Below are 15730 nucleotides of genomic sequence, written 5' to 3'. Positions count from 1 at the left end.
GTCGCTCGCGCTCGCATGGGTCAGCGGGCGTGGTTGTGGGAGCCCGTCACCGCCACCACCTCTCTGTGGAAGGTCCTTAGTGTCGCCGAACACTGAAACTTGTTCCTCGACGCACAGTACCACAGCACTTTCGGCTGGTTCCGGTACGCGTTGTGCGGCCGGTAGAAGTAACCGTTCAACACCAGCTTCGGGTAGCCCTTCTCGTTATATATAACTTGCACTGCAATATGTCAATGGAGATTAGTTCTATACTCATCTTATACAATATATAGAAAATAACCACCTCCTTTTTGAAGTCGGTTAAAAATAGTGCCAAAGTACTTGAATCGACTGCGGGAAATTTGCGGTGCTTACTTTTAAACACAGCGGCATATTCTCCGACGAACGCATACAAGTGTTAGTTTTACTTTGTTGGATATATAAACCTAATAAATATACCAAACTCAATTCAACTATGGAGAACCTAGATTTATTAGAGTTATCTAATATTTAACAAAATAATTTAAGTGCTAGTATACTTCTATTCATGCACCACGAAAATACACCATGTTTGCTAATTTGAATTTTATAAAATGTATTTTATATCCCAGATTACTAATATACCGCGTTACTGCAGATAACAATTTCGAAACACTACGAAAACGAATTCTAGCGAACATAGTCGTACATAAATTAAATTAATGGAAACTACACAATCGTATCAGAAGCGCTCTACGTCTCTATACGTGAATGAGATAGGAATAATAAATGCGTATTCCACAACACGTGGGCTCCGTGAACGCGTCTAAGCTAGTTTAATTAGTTTAACCTCTACCTTAATCTGTTTTGGAAAACCTTTTGTAAACCGGTTACATTTCTCATTACATCATAGTTGTTATATCTCATTTAAAACCACTATGCTTTAATTTAATAATTAACTATTGTTGTATTCCAAGCTTAGTTGGAATATAAGTAAATTGAAGTTAAAATATTAGTATAATGAGCAAAAAAAATCATAATATAAAGTCTATGTGTTTTAATATAAAACTTATGTAAAATTATGTATTATTAAATGACACAAACTTTTGATCGATGCCGAATGACAAAATACGAGTAGTAATTTACCCGCAGGTAAAAAAGAGGAAAATCTACCTTAAGAACCTAAACCATCATACCCCAGCCCTCAAACATAAAGCTTCAATGTTCTGAGACGTTCTTTCAGACATTTACTCGTATTATTCAAATGAAAATGGCAAGACACCTTTCCACTAAAACCCCCCTGAGGCACCTGGACGCTACGTGGAGCACCATACGTGCGTGCTCTACGCACCATACTTTTCAAACCTCTCTACGTCGATCGAAGTTGTAATATTTTTAATATACAATTATAAAAAAGGAATACAAATAAAAATAATTAATTTAAATACTGCTACAATAAGGCACAATTTTAATTAGCCACGGCCATCACACCAACGGATAAAGAATCCCGAATTCAAAGCCGAAACAAGTATACATATATCTAAAAGTTGAATTAAAATTTCAAATTACAAAGTTTATTGTCATCATCGTAAAGTGTACAGACCATCCATAATACCGAATCATATTGTACCGCAAAAGTGTAGAAGGATTCTATTACACTTACTATTTATTTTGTCAGACTACACGCAATTTAATCTCCAAACGATATCATATAGTGTTATTAGTATGACAATTCATCCTGCAGCGATGCCGTAGTTCAGAGAAGACGACCCTCTTCCCGCGCGTGTGGATCCTGGCGCCGCAACCCCGCGCGCACGTCCACCGCCGCTTGCTCCTGTACGCCGCGTCCAGCCGGTACCAGTGGCCACCCATCTTCAACAGCTGCTCCTCGCTGCCGAACGCACCCGCGTCCGGTGATAATGACGCTGCGTAACAATATTCACATCACAAACACGACAAAATCGGCCATATACATTGTACAAACGTCTTGTCAAATTGTAACTATCTCGTCAAGATAGTATTTTCATTTTGCAACAATTAGAATTTTATAAATCTGTAATAATGAATTTTTTAACCAAATTTTACTGCGAATATAATTCCAAGAGGAAACATTAAGGAAAAAAATAAAATAAAGTCTTTGTTGTATAATTTATGAATATAAACAAAAATATTGCCCTATTTTTCTTAGATAGGTATAAACATTATAAATATAAAGGTTTTAAAGATTATATCAAAGGGAAATTAACAGATCATTTTTATACAGATTACTTTGGTTGACACAAATACTAAAGTACCTCACTACTTCAGATTCTTCACATACAAGATAATATAATAAACACAATAATTTGGTACATAATTTCATTAGTAAGCATTTCAGAAACACAGTAGATTCATATTAATCCAGGGTATAATCTATAGAAATATTTTGGCTACAAATCGAATAGCTAGCTACCGACCATACACAAGTAACAAAAGGTTACTCTCTCTACAATAGTAATAGTAGATACCTAATATCTACAAGTCGTATATTCATATATAAGTCTCTATTACAAAACTATCGCTCATATTATTCTGTTCATAAGCTGGTATACCTTTATCCTAATCTATGGTATGTCTACTGCTAAATACAAATGATAAATATTGGAGTATTCCATAACATCAGCCTATCAGTCGAGCCGCAATCTACGCCGCGGACAATAAATAGAATTTTATAAAAAAAGCTTCAACAAGACGGCTACGCTATCATTAAAGCTATACATTTTGTATACATATTTCTAAACATTTTTGGTAAGAGAATATTGCACACCAATATACACAGTGATTATAATAATATTAATAGCATTTTTGATTCCTAACACTACGAGTATAAGCCCCTAAGGCAATTGGTACAAGGCGACCGTAACGTGTCTTCGCAGACACCTGTTCACCGCATTCGACCGAATTCGTAACAACATGACGTCGTTATCAACAATTATTAAGTTTTACAATTAGAAATAAATCAATAATAAATATATAGGTATAAGCAGGTACTACACGACAATAATAATAATACAGTAACAAAGACACTAACTTTGGCATGATAAAATAACAAAAAGAGACTACCCTTGAAGAGCTAATCATAAAGTCTTTAGAAAGGAACATTAGGACTTAATCTTTAATCTAATTAATAGTCTACTTAACAATACTGCCAACAAAGGAACCAAACTGGATAATATTACCGAACATAAAAATATCGTCCATGAGTGTTTAAAACAGCTCGATACAATTAGCGACACTCCAAACGCGCGATCAATTCCTGGAGTCCAGGATCCCGCGCACGAGGAGGTCGCGCCAGGCCTAGAGCAGCAGCGCGGCGTGCGGCGCGGGCGGCGCGGCCACCGCCGGCACCGCGCGGACCGTGCGCGGCGCGCTGCTCTCCACTATCTTGTACTTGCCCATCGGGTCCACCTCGAACCGACGCGATTCGTGCTTCGCCGGGTTATACGTAGCCGGATGGTTGTGGCACCCGCGGAAGTATACCAGCCGTCCGTCCCGCAGGCAGAGCGCGACCTGGCAGCGCTCGGCTTTCTGGTACGATCTCGCACACCGCCATGTGACCCGGCGAGGATGCGAGCCCCCGTCCTCGTAGAATATGTGACCATCCGCCACCAGGTGAAGGCCACCGCGCGCCGAACGAATATAGAACCAGCCTGCAACAACATAACAAAAGACCATCGTTATACTATATGACCGTAATTGTATGTTTAATAATTACAACAAACTTACAAGTAAAGGTCGCTTCTAGGATATTAATACAAAATCCAAAACAATATAAAATTTTAATATACGTACAATTATTTATATTTATCATCCAACAAGATCTGTACGTAAATCTTATTTCCGTAACTCCACTTATTCTTGGTGCACCGCCAAAAACTCGATTGCTTACAAAATCTGGGAGGTTAAACTCTAGACGGCTTCATATCGCAGACGTACTATATCATTTCTAGATGGCTGTGACAAACAAAGACTAGAAACAAAAAGTATAATTAATCGCTTACAAGGTGGCTATCGAAAAAAGGAATATCAGGCACACTACCAAATAAAAATAAAAAAACTAAACTTTTTTAACATGTGACTGATAAAACACATCAATTATACCGGAAATTTGTAATCCTACAAACATAACATGACCCGTACGCGCGTATTGCCGATGGCTGCGATTAGTTTCATCAACTTTATAGTTGCACCTGTTCGGGAGATCTCACTACTTTCACATTTTTAAGTTATGTTATTGAAATATTACAGACATGCAGCTGGTTAATCCGTTACTGCTTACACATGCATTAGGGTTTGAATGTTCCCTTTTTTCAATTTGACAGTTTTCATTATCTACAGATCTTCAGGACCAGTTACCTGGGCATCTATAGACAGTTGAAGTCGAATTTAAAATATCTATAAATTATGGTTGATAATTATTAGACTCATGCGCCCTAATATATAGGTACACTTCGGTCTGCATATCTGTGAACTATCGATCTATGTTTATCATGTAAAATGTTCATTAATATTGCCAATGTGGTCAAAAGCATAACGATTTTTTTATTAACAGTCTTTGTTCTTGATTGTTTTATAGATTACTGCTTACCTATTAATTTGAGGCAATAACACGCATATAGCTGCTGAAAAATAAAACAAGGAAAAGGGGAATAAAGTAAATAAAAATCCAGTGTGACATCAGCGCAATATAATCGTTCTTTGTACTTATACACGAGAGAACTTCGTCTCACTACCAGTACTCACTACACAGCGTATACATTCTCCGAGCGACTGTCGCCGGCTACCTTTAACCTTTATCCATTAATATACTTTCCGACTAAAATATAATAAAATATCTTATCACAATACACAAAAAAATAATACTTCAAGAATAATACTCCAAGGGTTAACTTAAAAATACGTTCGTATACATCTCATATGGTAAATATAAACTGGTATCAAAACGTCCCGCGTACACGCGACGAGGTTAACATTTCGTTTTCAACTTAATCTTTGTGTAAGTACAGCCCAGACAGTAAAGCAGATCCAACAAAATACAAATATTAAGTACTTACTCAAAGCAAATATAAAAAATATAAACCTAACTTAACTTTCACATAAAATAATGATCTCACTAAGGAAACAAATCTTAACCTACAACGTATACATTGAGTATTATAATAAGTCAATCGTTTAATAAATGCAGTTGCCTACTTTAACAAGTTGTTACATTACTTTCCTAACATCGTATACATGACATGACTCGATTAAAACATTCCAGCCGACGTGCTCGACTCAACAAAACCATATCTTTCCTGTGATCCCAACCGAAACCGACCATATGGAGTTGACTCCATCTCAACAATCATTTTATATACATTCGCGGATAAAGTCGTAAAAAAATATGTAAAAGTAATATATAAAAATACTTAGGATATCGATATCATAAGATAACTATCACTTTGTACAACGAACTACACCTAGGACCGTGGCGCGCGGAAGATCAAGAGCGAGACGGAAGCATGCTGCGCTAGGCAAGAGATATCTTAACTCTAGGATACCATAAATATCGTATACTGATTCACAGCGTGCTCAAAATTGTAAATGAGCACAGATTATAAATGCAAAAAATTAAATCATAATCGACCGATCGATTGAATTGTGCCAAACATTGTAATACGAGTATAAAGAACATAACTCGCTTTAAAATATTTTACTCATATCTTCTGTTAATCAATTTATTGATTCACTCAAGCAATTTACCCGGAAATGACTTAAGCTTCTGTAATTAGATTAGTAATACTTTTCTTCATTTCATAAGATCTATAGCTGCGTTTTCTTAAATTAAAATTATAAATTAGAAGAAGCTGCATTTAGGTGCTCTTGCCCAAAAATAAGAAAGTCTCAAAGAGTTGTTCGTAAACGGCCATCATGCTACTAACAATAAGCTAATAAAATATTCGTATACATTCATTACACAGACCTAATTTAGTGTACCTATTCATATAGGATATAAATATTGACCTACATGTCGCGGTATAATAATCTCTTTGGAGAATAATCGTTATCATCGTAAAATAGGCAAACAAAGGTTCGCCTCCTCCCACACATCATCAAAATCGATAAAAGCGTATATTGACAACCGCCGGCGGAAAGGCACAAGAGCATACATTTACATTCCATTTGAAGCAATACCGCATTGCTCGAACCAGCGTTAACACCTCACTTTACCAACGACTACAGGTCCAGTACCAAACAAAAATAGTAGCATCGAGATCTCTATCTGTGCCATATCATCGAATTTCGCCGGCGGCCGAGAAGATGACAAATTGACATACTTATTAGTCTTAGAATGTGGCGTTAATTTATTAAGGGAGGCCTCACACGGAACATTTATGTTTGTGTGGCACCACAATGTTTAGACTTCGTAAACCATTACGATCCAACCAGATCATTCACAGGACTATTATGTTACTGGATCCTTTCTGGGTTTTATCAAAAATATGAAATATAGCTGAGCTTGAGCTTAAAAATGGAACCAGAGTATAATACTGTCAGGTTTTGGATTTCAAAATATCACGCGGTAATTGTGGCGCCACAAATGTATGTCCGGTAGCGACCGCCCAGAGCGCCGGAAACTTAGAACATCGGTCTAAGGGGAGTGGCGCGTACGCCGCACGTGTGCGCGCTGTTCATCTGAACGACGCGCAGGCCGAACGTGTGCACCGCGGCCCGGCAGCGCGGGTTGCGCGAGCACCGCCACCACACCTTGCCGCTGGCCGCGCGCCCGTTGAAACAGAACCGATGAGCTCCCACCTCGATGGCCGGCTTGCCACGCTTGCTCAGGCAGTAACGAAATTGCCCCGGGAAACAGGGAAACGGGAACGGCAGGCCTAGTGTAGGCGGTGCCTCCACCGGTGTACACGTTCCTGCAACTGAAAATTGACTGTCAGTAACTGTTACGCGTTACAATCTTAAAGTTAATTGCTAGCCCATGCTTTTAAATGTTATGTGTACTAAATAATATCTAAATGAATACAGAACCCACAATCGCATGTATAGAACGATGCCTTCCAGCAAAAATAAAACAAGTAGTATTTTTGTAAATTTTCATATAATTTGAAATAACACTTGAATGGACATAAAGCAGTAAGTTGTAAACAAGTTTGCCTTCCAGTTTTTCGAACATGGACCTTTAGAAGTCATAAGTCATATTATAAAGGTTTAATACCAAAGTTATTCTGTCCTAAAGCCTTTTAAAAACCAGAGGAATTAGAACGAATCGAACACAAAGATTGTTCAAAACGTCGACTACTTCATTCATGTATTTTTTCGCCTCATTTTCAGTTAAAATAATTAATTGAAAGTTCATGAAAACAATACCATAAATCAATTTGATCTACAACATCTTTGTTACTTTTCTTTCCCGGGCGTTGAAAAAATATATTTACCACGATCAATATTATCGTGACTTCCATTTTTTGATATTTCAGCAACACCGTCACCAAACAAAGAAATTGCTTTGCTATCAATTACCAGTGATTGCTATTTTTCCATCAATATTTCTATATAAGGAAAAGACACAACACTATTAACAACAACTATTATTTAATTGAATAGGTAGCATTCACTTACCAGCACAAAAATTTGAATTTGGACTCTAGTACAGATTTCTAAAATGGAAATTAAGATGTTTTTTAAACATTACCGTACACTACATACTTTAGGAAATTGAAATAACATTTCACAAAATACTTACATTTTAATAGAATTTACATTCGATATTCTATATCACATACATATAAATTATACCTAGAAATAAAATTAAAAAAATGTGTACAATGTACGTTTACGTAAAAATATTAAAATGTATCATATGTAAAATATTAATATGTACTGAGATGCAAGCAATTTTATTTGGTACTAAATAAAATCAAATACACTTTAGACGCTAATACAGCGAGCATTTTACCACTTAGTTCGCTCTTTTACTACTCTTAAGGCACAAGGTTTATATAGACATGATTGACCAGGTATTCAAATGTACAAATTATTAAACTGTATCCTATATTTTATTGCTCTCTACTGCCCTATGATCTGTTTTGGCGTGGGTTCATCAAGACCATCGCGGGTGTATATAGTTTTGCATTTAAATCTTTTTGTCTTCACGTGAGCCCCAAAATCATGATGGTATCCCATGGCTACCAAGTTCCCTGCAATCGTGACGGCATAGCTTTGACACCCGTGATCGGACTTGATGCAGCGCCACTGGCATCGCGAATCTGACCGTTGATAGCTACAGCGACGGAACCTCTGCCCGTTCACCACGAGCACGGGATTACCAAACCGGGACACGCTCCATTCTACTGCAATCATATCCATTAATTTACTTGTATTTTGATCATCGGTCAATATTATGAGGCACTACAGAAAGGTAATCGGAGTTGCCAGAATAACAAGGATGCTAATAGACCAGTGATTAGTCTGAAAGTAAAGGTTGACGATTCATCAAGAATTCCAGGGGTTTCTGGGGTTTTCTCAAACTACGAGAGTTCATTACTAATCATAAAAAAGGTGGATCTTATGATACAGGCGGCAACTTACCTATTAACAATGGTATAAGTGAAAAGTGAATCCACAACGACATAATACTGCGAAATAAAATGAAACCAATCCCGGAAAAAAGCTATTTTGTTCAGAACAAATCCCTTCATTCAGCATTACTTAAATATTTGAAGTCTTTGAAAAGATTCGACAAACCGTATTTACGAATGTAAATTTAAAAGGATATTGACATTAGAAACCAAAAAAAACATGCATTAGAAAAATAATTTATTATAGTTAAAATAAAGTTACTTCTACCGCCCATTTTATGATTGTCAATTTATTTACATCTGCCCTTAAAACTGACATGCTTAATTGTAATTCCAAAAGGTCAACACATTAATTGTTCGTCAAGTTTGTAATTAACAATATGTTAATGACGTTAAAACAGAGTGCATCGTAATGTGCAGCTCTACAACAAGTGTACATTGTAACGTAAAACAATGAAAGTGGAAGGCATTTTATTAGATATATCAGTGAAGAAAGACATTTTGTTCCTCTTATGGTACTTTACCATTTTGGGACCAAAATTTCAGTTCGTCGTTCTAACCTCGCTCTAGAGGAATTCGATTACGTTTTGTAATGTATGTAAAATCTAAGCCTAGTACAATGAACCAAAAATCACCATTGTTAAATGTAATTCTCATGATAATAAAATTAATTTCATGGGTTTTGTTCCCTAGATATAAGTTTAACAAGAAGTATGACGTTACTATATCTACTGTTTTACACAACAACTATTGAATTTGCGACGATTATATCACTACTAATTTTAACATCACATTCACAATTTAAAAATATTTTTTTATACTAAGTAATCCGCACTTTAATTGGTCATTGTCCTCAGATCTACTTAAGTCTCGATTTAGAAAGTAGAGATCAGATAACTTTATTCTTTTTCCTTCTACCACATAGTTTTTAAAACGAAAACAGAGGTGTAAGAACGTTACAAATTAATTAACTTTATTTAGGATGTTATTTCACTGGGACCTTTCACAAATCACAGTTAGAGTAAACAAATACAGCAAGACACTTTCTGATATTACATCAGTTGAATACACTCTACGCTAATATACGCGTGTAGTTTAAGTACAGTTTCCTCCTTCTTTTCAAGAGCCTTTTTGGTTACTTTAACTGCGTAACTTATGTGTCATATTCGATAAAAAGTTCCAATACTTCACCTCTAACTTAATTGTGAATTACTTAATGGTAACATAACTTAAAACTAATGGGAATGCAGTTTGTTCTTTTTGGAAATGTAGATAATTTTTGGACACTTATGGTATAGTAGTAATTGTTCATGAGCTCACGATAAAACTGGTTAATGATAGTTGTTGGGTCTCCACTGCGTGACCGCCAAGAGGTCACGCCAGTGCCGACGCTATATGCTCTTGATGTCCACTACCTTTGGACCGCCTGGACGGTTGAAGTTAAACGCAGTGTAATTGGGCGCGTGGTTGTGTCTGCCCTTGATGCGAACGAAACGGCCGTCTATGGTTGTTTGAACTCTGCACAGGCATCCTCTGGTGTCCTTGTCGCGACAAGCCCAATTCAACTTCTCCCGGTACTGATTATTCACCCAAAATTTATTGTACTGAAATATCAGCACAGACTTCCCGGCTCTGGACGGTAAGAAAAACGCCTCTGTAAACGTAAAAATCATCCTTGTAGTTAATTAAAAGCATATTTCGCTCATTTTTGGTGTTAAAAATGTTGAAAATAACAGATTTTTTACCACACCACCACATTTTTTAAAGGATTAGCATGGTGACAACATTAATAACTTTATTTATTGAATATATAATTTATTGCACATAAAAGTTTATCAAATTTTAAAATCACATCTATTTCAATTACTGCACTTCGTCCACAATAAAATAGGTCCGACAATATAGAGGATCAAAACAATTTATTCGTGTAAATATTTAATAGTCAGCGCATTTATATTGTTAATATTATTCATATACAAATACACAAATAACTTTGAAATAATTAATAAAAAAGTGATGAAAATCTTCATGTTATTCATCTTCATGTTTAATGTCTTTTCATTTTTTCAAGGTTACCGTGAATATTAATGGGATAGAATGTGCAAGAATTAAAAAATCCAAATTCTATTATTGCAAGGATACAATAAAAATAATTATTTACACAATAAGTCTATCAAACATCAGTTTGTTCTTAAGTCGACTTTGAGAAGTAAAAAACTGCATTGTAAAATGCACTCCTGAAGAAGAAGAAGAATAAGAAGGATATACAATACCCGGCCAATAATGTGAACAAAAAACAATATATCAGATTAAATGGGTATTACGCGTTCCGCATATTTGTTGGTGGTTTGTATACTTAACTGTGCACCTACAACATACTACACAGTACACAGGTAGCTTGCTTATGCTGTAAGTGACGCTTGGGTTAGACTGTAGTCTAGAGACTATATATAATACAAAAGGCGCTTAAATATCTTAAGTAGTTTATATAAACATGAACAAAATGTAGGTCTGATAAAAGGTTCAGGAATTTCCTCTAACATTTATTATTGTTCTTAAAATGCTCAAACATAACTAAAGATTTTCCCTTTTGTTAAACGTAGTATTCAAAGCTGTATTGTCTTCTGCGTGGTCTTATGATAGAAGCGTGGCTTCTCGTGGTTGTGCTCATTCTGGTAGGAGACCACCTCGCCGCGCTTGTTGGTCCTGGCGGTGGCGCGGCAGCCGTGCCGCTTCCTGCGGGAACACATCCAGTACGTGGGCGGGGACTCGTTGAACGAGTACCCGTTCAGCACCAGGTATCGCTTGCCTCGCCCCGTGGGTATGTACGCCGCTATTACCGCTACAAACCAACACCACAACCCAACACAGTATTATTACTATCGCTGTACTGAAATGTATGTCAAAAATTACTGACATTCCCATAAGATTTGTCGTCATATCTTTATTACCTGCAGACTTAGGAGACGCATATTTATTAGATATATTACTTTAGAAACCAGTCAGATTATGTCGTTAAATACGTACGGGACTAGCCTATAAACAACTTTTAGATGAGTATGTTATAAAATACACCTTTTATACTGAACGTTTATTAGTTCTGTGTAACATCGGAATGTTTTACAAATGATATGGGAGATACTAAAACTTTTGGCGCCATTGAAGTGAGTTTCTTTTAGCATATGTACCATATTACAAAAATAAATATGTATGAATAATACATTTAATATCTTAATCTAAGAATTTCTGTACAAATACTTAAAATATTATTGATATATAAAACTGACAAGATTTTGGTAGCTTACTCCCAATAAATCATTTCATAATGTCACTACAACACAATAGGAACAATGTAATCATGTAAGAAAATAATTCTGTGAACCTATATACGATAATAATACATTTTGTATATATGACATCTCAGGGGCGTATTTCTTCCGCCTCCGCCGCGAACGCGGAATAGCTGCTTTATATCAAAACTCAGGAGATCGCAGGTTTTACGAGTAATTAGCGGCCGCGATTTCGTAGTAGCAGTAGGATTAAAAAGAGATATATATTGCCCACTGTCGCATCGGAAACAGCAGATCATCCAGATATAGCGGAAAGAAGTATACGAGCTGCGGTTCCGCTCCGCAGAAACTAGAGAAGAACGTTCCGTGAGAGCAAGCCTATGATTTCAAATTAACTGTTATTTTCTAGACTGCACCAACTAAGTAATGTACTTGTCTATCCACCATCCGTTCATGTGGTCAACCCTAACGAGGCTTAATACTACACTAAACGATATATACATACTTCTGATAAAATATCGGAAGCATATAATTGTACTGTTGGCCTAAAGTAGCCACTTCTTTTTCAGTGCACGTCCTGGAAATGGACTAAATGAAATCCAGACGAGTATCACATTCTCCAAAATTAATTTATCTACATCGGTCATCAACACGCACGCGCTGACTATAGCAAGATCACTTTTTGTAGGGTTCCGTACCCATAGAGTAAAAACGGGAACTTATTGCTGAACCCCCAATGTCTGTCAGTCCGTTTGTAACAAGACTCTATCACTTGAACTTGAATGAATGATCGAATTTTCGCATAGTATATATTTATATACATGGCCGCTAAAAATAAAAAGAGAGGATCTCATATAAGAAAGCATACATTAAAATTTTAACAATACATCTGATATTTGCGTGGCGACAATTTTCATAAACCATGTTTATTATTTTCATAGACTATGATAACAAATATACAAAAATATAATTAGTGATATATATTATTTTCCTGATGGAACATTACTCTCAGCGTTCGACTCGCACTGGGACGATTATTTTTTTAAGGAAATGTCCCTTCTCTTTCGAGCACGTCTCTTCCCTTGCGTTATTATATCACTTTATTCTTACTACGAAGCACATAATAAAAATATATACCACATAATAGGTATCCACTCTCATATCTTTAAGAATAGGTACACCTCAATACTTATAAAGCCCACGAAAATAGACCAACTACGCACGTTAAGTAATAAAAATAATGTAGTCGGTGGGCCAATTGTTCATTTTAGCAGTACCTTTATCTTGATAATGATAACATATATCTATAAGATATGGCAGAAACAATATAGTGTTAGTTATAACACTATTACTGCTGTTAATAGCACTTTCTTTGCTATCAAATTCTTTACATTGTATAAAATCAATTTAAACTATTCTAATTACTATTATTATTTACTTAACTTACATATCACTTTGAATACACTCACATTATATAATAAAATAAGCCAATAAAGATATAAAATATCGGGAAGATCTCGAATATTATAGTATTTATTGTAGACATTATTTATACGTTAATAATATCATTATATAATATCTACGTATGTATTTATTACTATGTATGTATGTATAACGATATTACCAATCATAAAATTTACTCTGCATTGCATATGTTTTGAACTCTTTAGCTATAAGTATTTTGTGTCTTATATACAATATTTTACGATTTCAGATCTACTGTAAGACGTAAAACTAAGGTAACTATTACACAAGGGACACTCCACTCTGACGGCAGAAGTCGCTGACCGCTGTCGACTCGATATAAAATGCCGCTAGTGTGCTACCTCCCTAACATAGTACATTCACATTGAAATAGAACAATGTAGATAACCTAATGTAGCAACATAGCGTAAAACAGAATTCTTACATTCCAACTCTTCTTAGAAAGTTCAAAAAGTATTAAAATTTATCGTAAATGACCATTCCTTCCACAAAATGCTAACGTTTGTTGACTACTGGCAATATTGTCGTATTTTATTTGCAGAACAGTTTTCTAACAATACCTGTTCACTGTGTAAATGCCTTTTTAAGTTTCATTCATTATAGAAAATAATTATCACATTAATCGTATGCCCAAACTTGATTGATTTAGTGTTTACGTGTGCTCATGTTTGTCGTTAAACAAAACGACGTCAGATTCGATGGTATACATGTTGGCGGGGCAGTTGCTGTGCGCGCACCGCCATCGCGTTCGTCCGTTGGCAAACTCCCGATCCTTCAGGAACTTGAATCCGCCCGTTAGAATCACCGGCGTCTGCGGACCGCCCTTACTGTCCTTACTGAATCTGAACTGAGCCTCCTCGGGTTCCGGGTTCATTTTCGCCTTGCTTTTCTCTTTCGCTTTAGCCCTCACACCTAACGCAACAATACAACATTTAACATAATGTATTTCAACGATATAAATAAAAAATTGAAACACTTCAAATTGTATCTCAATAGAGGAAATAAAACCAATCGATAATATTAACATTATATTTAATCTTTAAATCTTACGAGTAATACTCTTCATAAAATCAACGAAGACTTAATATATAATTAAAATATCAAAATCTAATTACATAAGTATTGTATATAATAAAGCCGAAGTAGAAATTTATAAGGAATGTTCGGTACATGGTTTACACTTAATTAATTGACAATGGTCCCATCGTAAAGGCATTTAAGGCACTTCGTTTAAAATCGAATCGACGCCGATTAAATATGTATCAATTCCAAAAAATCTAATTTCAATATCATAAGTACATAACATAACAACATTTTTGATCACTTATCAATACAAAGGTACAAATTTTATCATATAATGAACCTTATCACGCAGTCGGCATATATCAACTATGCTAACTTAATTTTGAACAAGTTAGTTGCTTCCGCGTCTTCGAATGTAAGAGTATATTCATATAACAAAGTTCAACTTGTTCACGATAAACAAATAGATACGGAAATCACGCATCGTAAGCACCTGAAGCTAAACATTAGAGCAGAGCGCTAGTGGAATGCCGTAACCGACGAAGATGCTTCACTTAACCTAACGCCGCGTCCGGACGCTTGCCAAACCTCCACAAACCGGTACAAATACAAACGTGTGGATAGAACATTTGACTTGGTTTGTGCAGTTTTGCAAGTGCTTGTAGCCGATCTAAAGGAATATTGGCTTTTTGGCAAATTAAGGGTAATTTGCCGCATTCGCTTGCAATGCGGCCACACGTTTGTGCGTTTGTAGCAGGTTGAAGTTTGCAACAAGTGGCAAGCGTATGGACGCAACAAAATATTTGTAATTGCTGGGTGGTATCTCCCTAAAACCTACGTGTAGATCACATATCGCCACATAAATACTAAAATTATCGTCTCAAGTCTCAAAATATTAATAATAATAAATGTCCAATTTCATTCTATCATTATTGCCACGTTAATAATAACATTTTTATATAAAATACATATATGGATACGCAGTATTACTGCTATCTATCTGATTTAATAACAATATTTAGGCACACTATTGCAAGAGTAAAATCGCTAACTGAAAGCATAGTAAATAGTAAGTCTGAGCCTGACCAAGTAGGTACAAGCTCAGGAATTGTAATAAAAATTCTTAAAAATGTTCAGTAATACTTGACAGAGCATCTTAACTGAGTCGTGCATAAAATACAAACGAATAAGTACAAATTCCTACAGATTCGTTTTCTTAACATTTTATTACATTCACAACCTTGTCTTCAAGAATATTAATATTGAGCATTTAGTTGTTTTAATTGTTAAAACGGCGAAGGCAAGGCTTCAGAACTTGTTGAGTTGTAAATCTTGTAATTTATAATTTGATTCGGTTTTCCG

General features: G+C 35.7%; 1 protein-coding gene across 2 annotated transcripts in view; it reads right to left on the bottom strand.

The window, feature by feature from the left end:
- Positions 1–15730, bottom strand: part of Mod(mdg4) (Mod(mdg4)-heS00531) — a 231000-nt gene that overhangs the window by 188189 nt on the left and 27081 nt on the right. The window contains exons 5-7 of one of the 2 annotated variants that reach the window (XM_073093609.1): positions 3393–3647; positions 1701–1883; positions 64–220 (exon numbers count right to left, since the gene is read on the bottom strand). The exons of the other annotated variant lie outside the window; for it this stretch is intronic. Of the exons in view, the coding sequence (XP_072949710.1) occupies positions 64–220; positions 1701–1883; positions 3393–3647 (595 nt within the window). The remainder of the gene's footprint in view (positions 1–63; positions 221–1700; positions 1884–3392; positions 3648–15730) is intronic. 2 annotated transcript variants of the gene reach the window in all.

This window comes from Epargyreus clarus, unplaced genomic scaffold (assembly GCF_041222505.1).
Source record: "Epargyreus clarus isolate Ecla_fem2 unplaced genomic scaffold, WU_Ecla_fem_2.2 ptg000005l, whole genome shotgun sequence".
NCBI lineage: Eukaryota > Metazoa > Arthropoda > Insecta > Lepidoptera > Hesperiidae > Epargyreus > Epargyreus clarus.
This window is presented reverse-complemented; position numbering and strand designations above follow the sequence as displayed.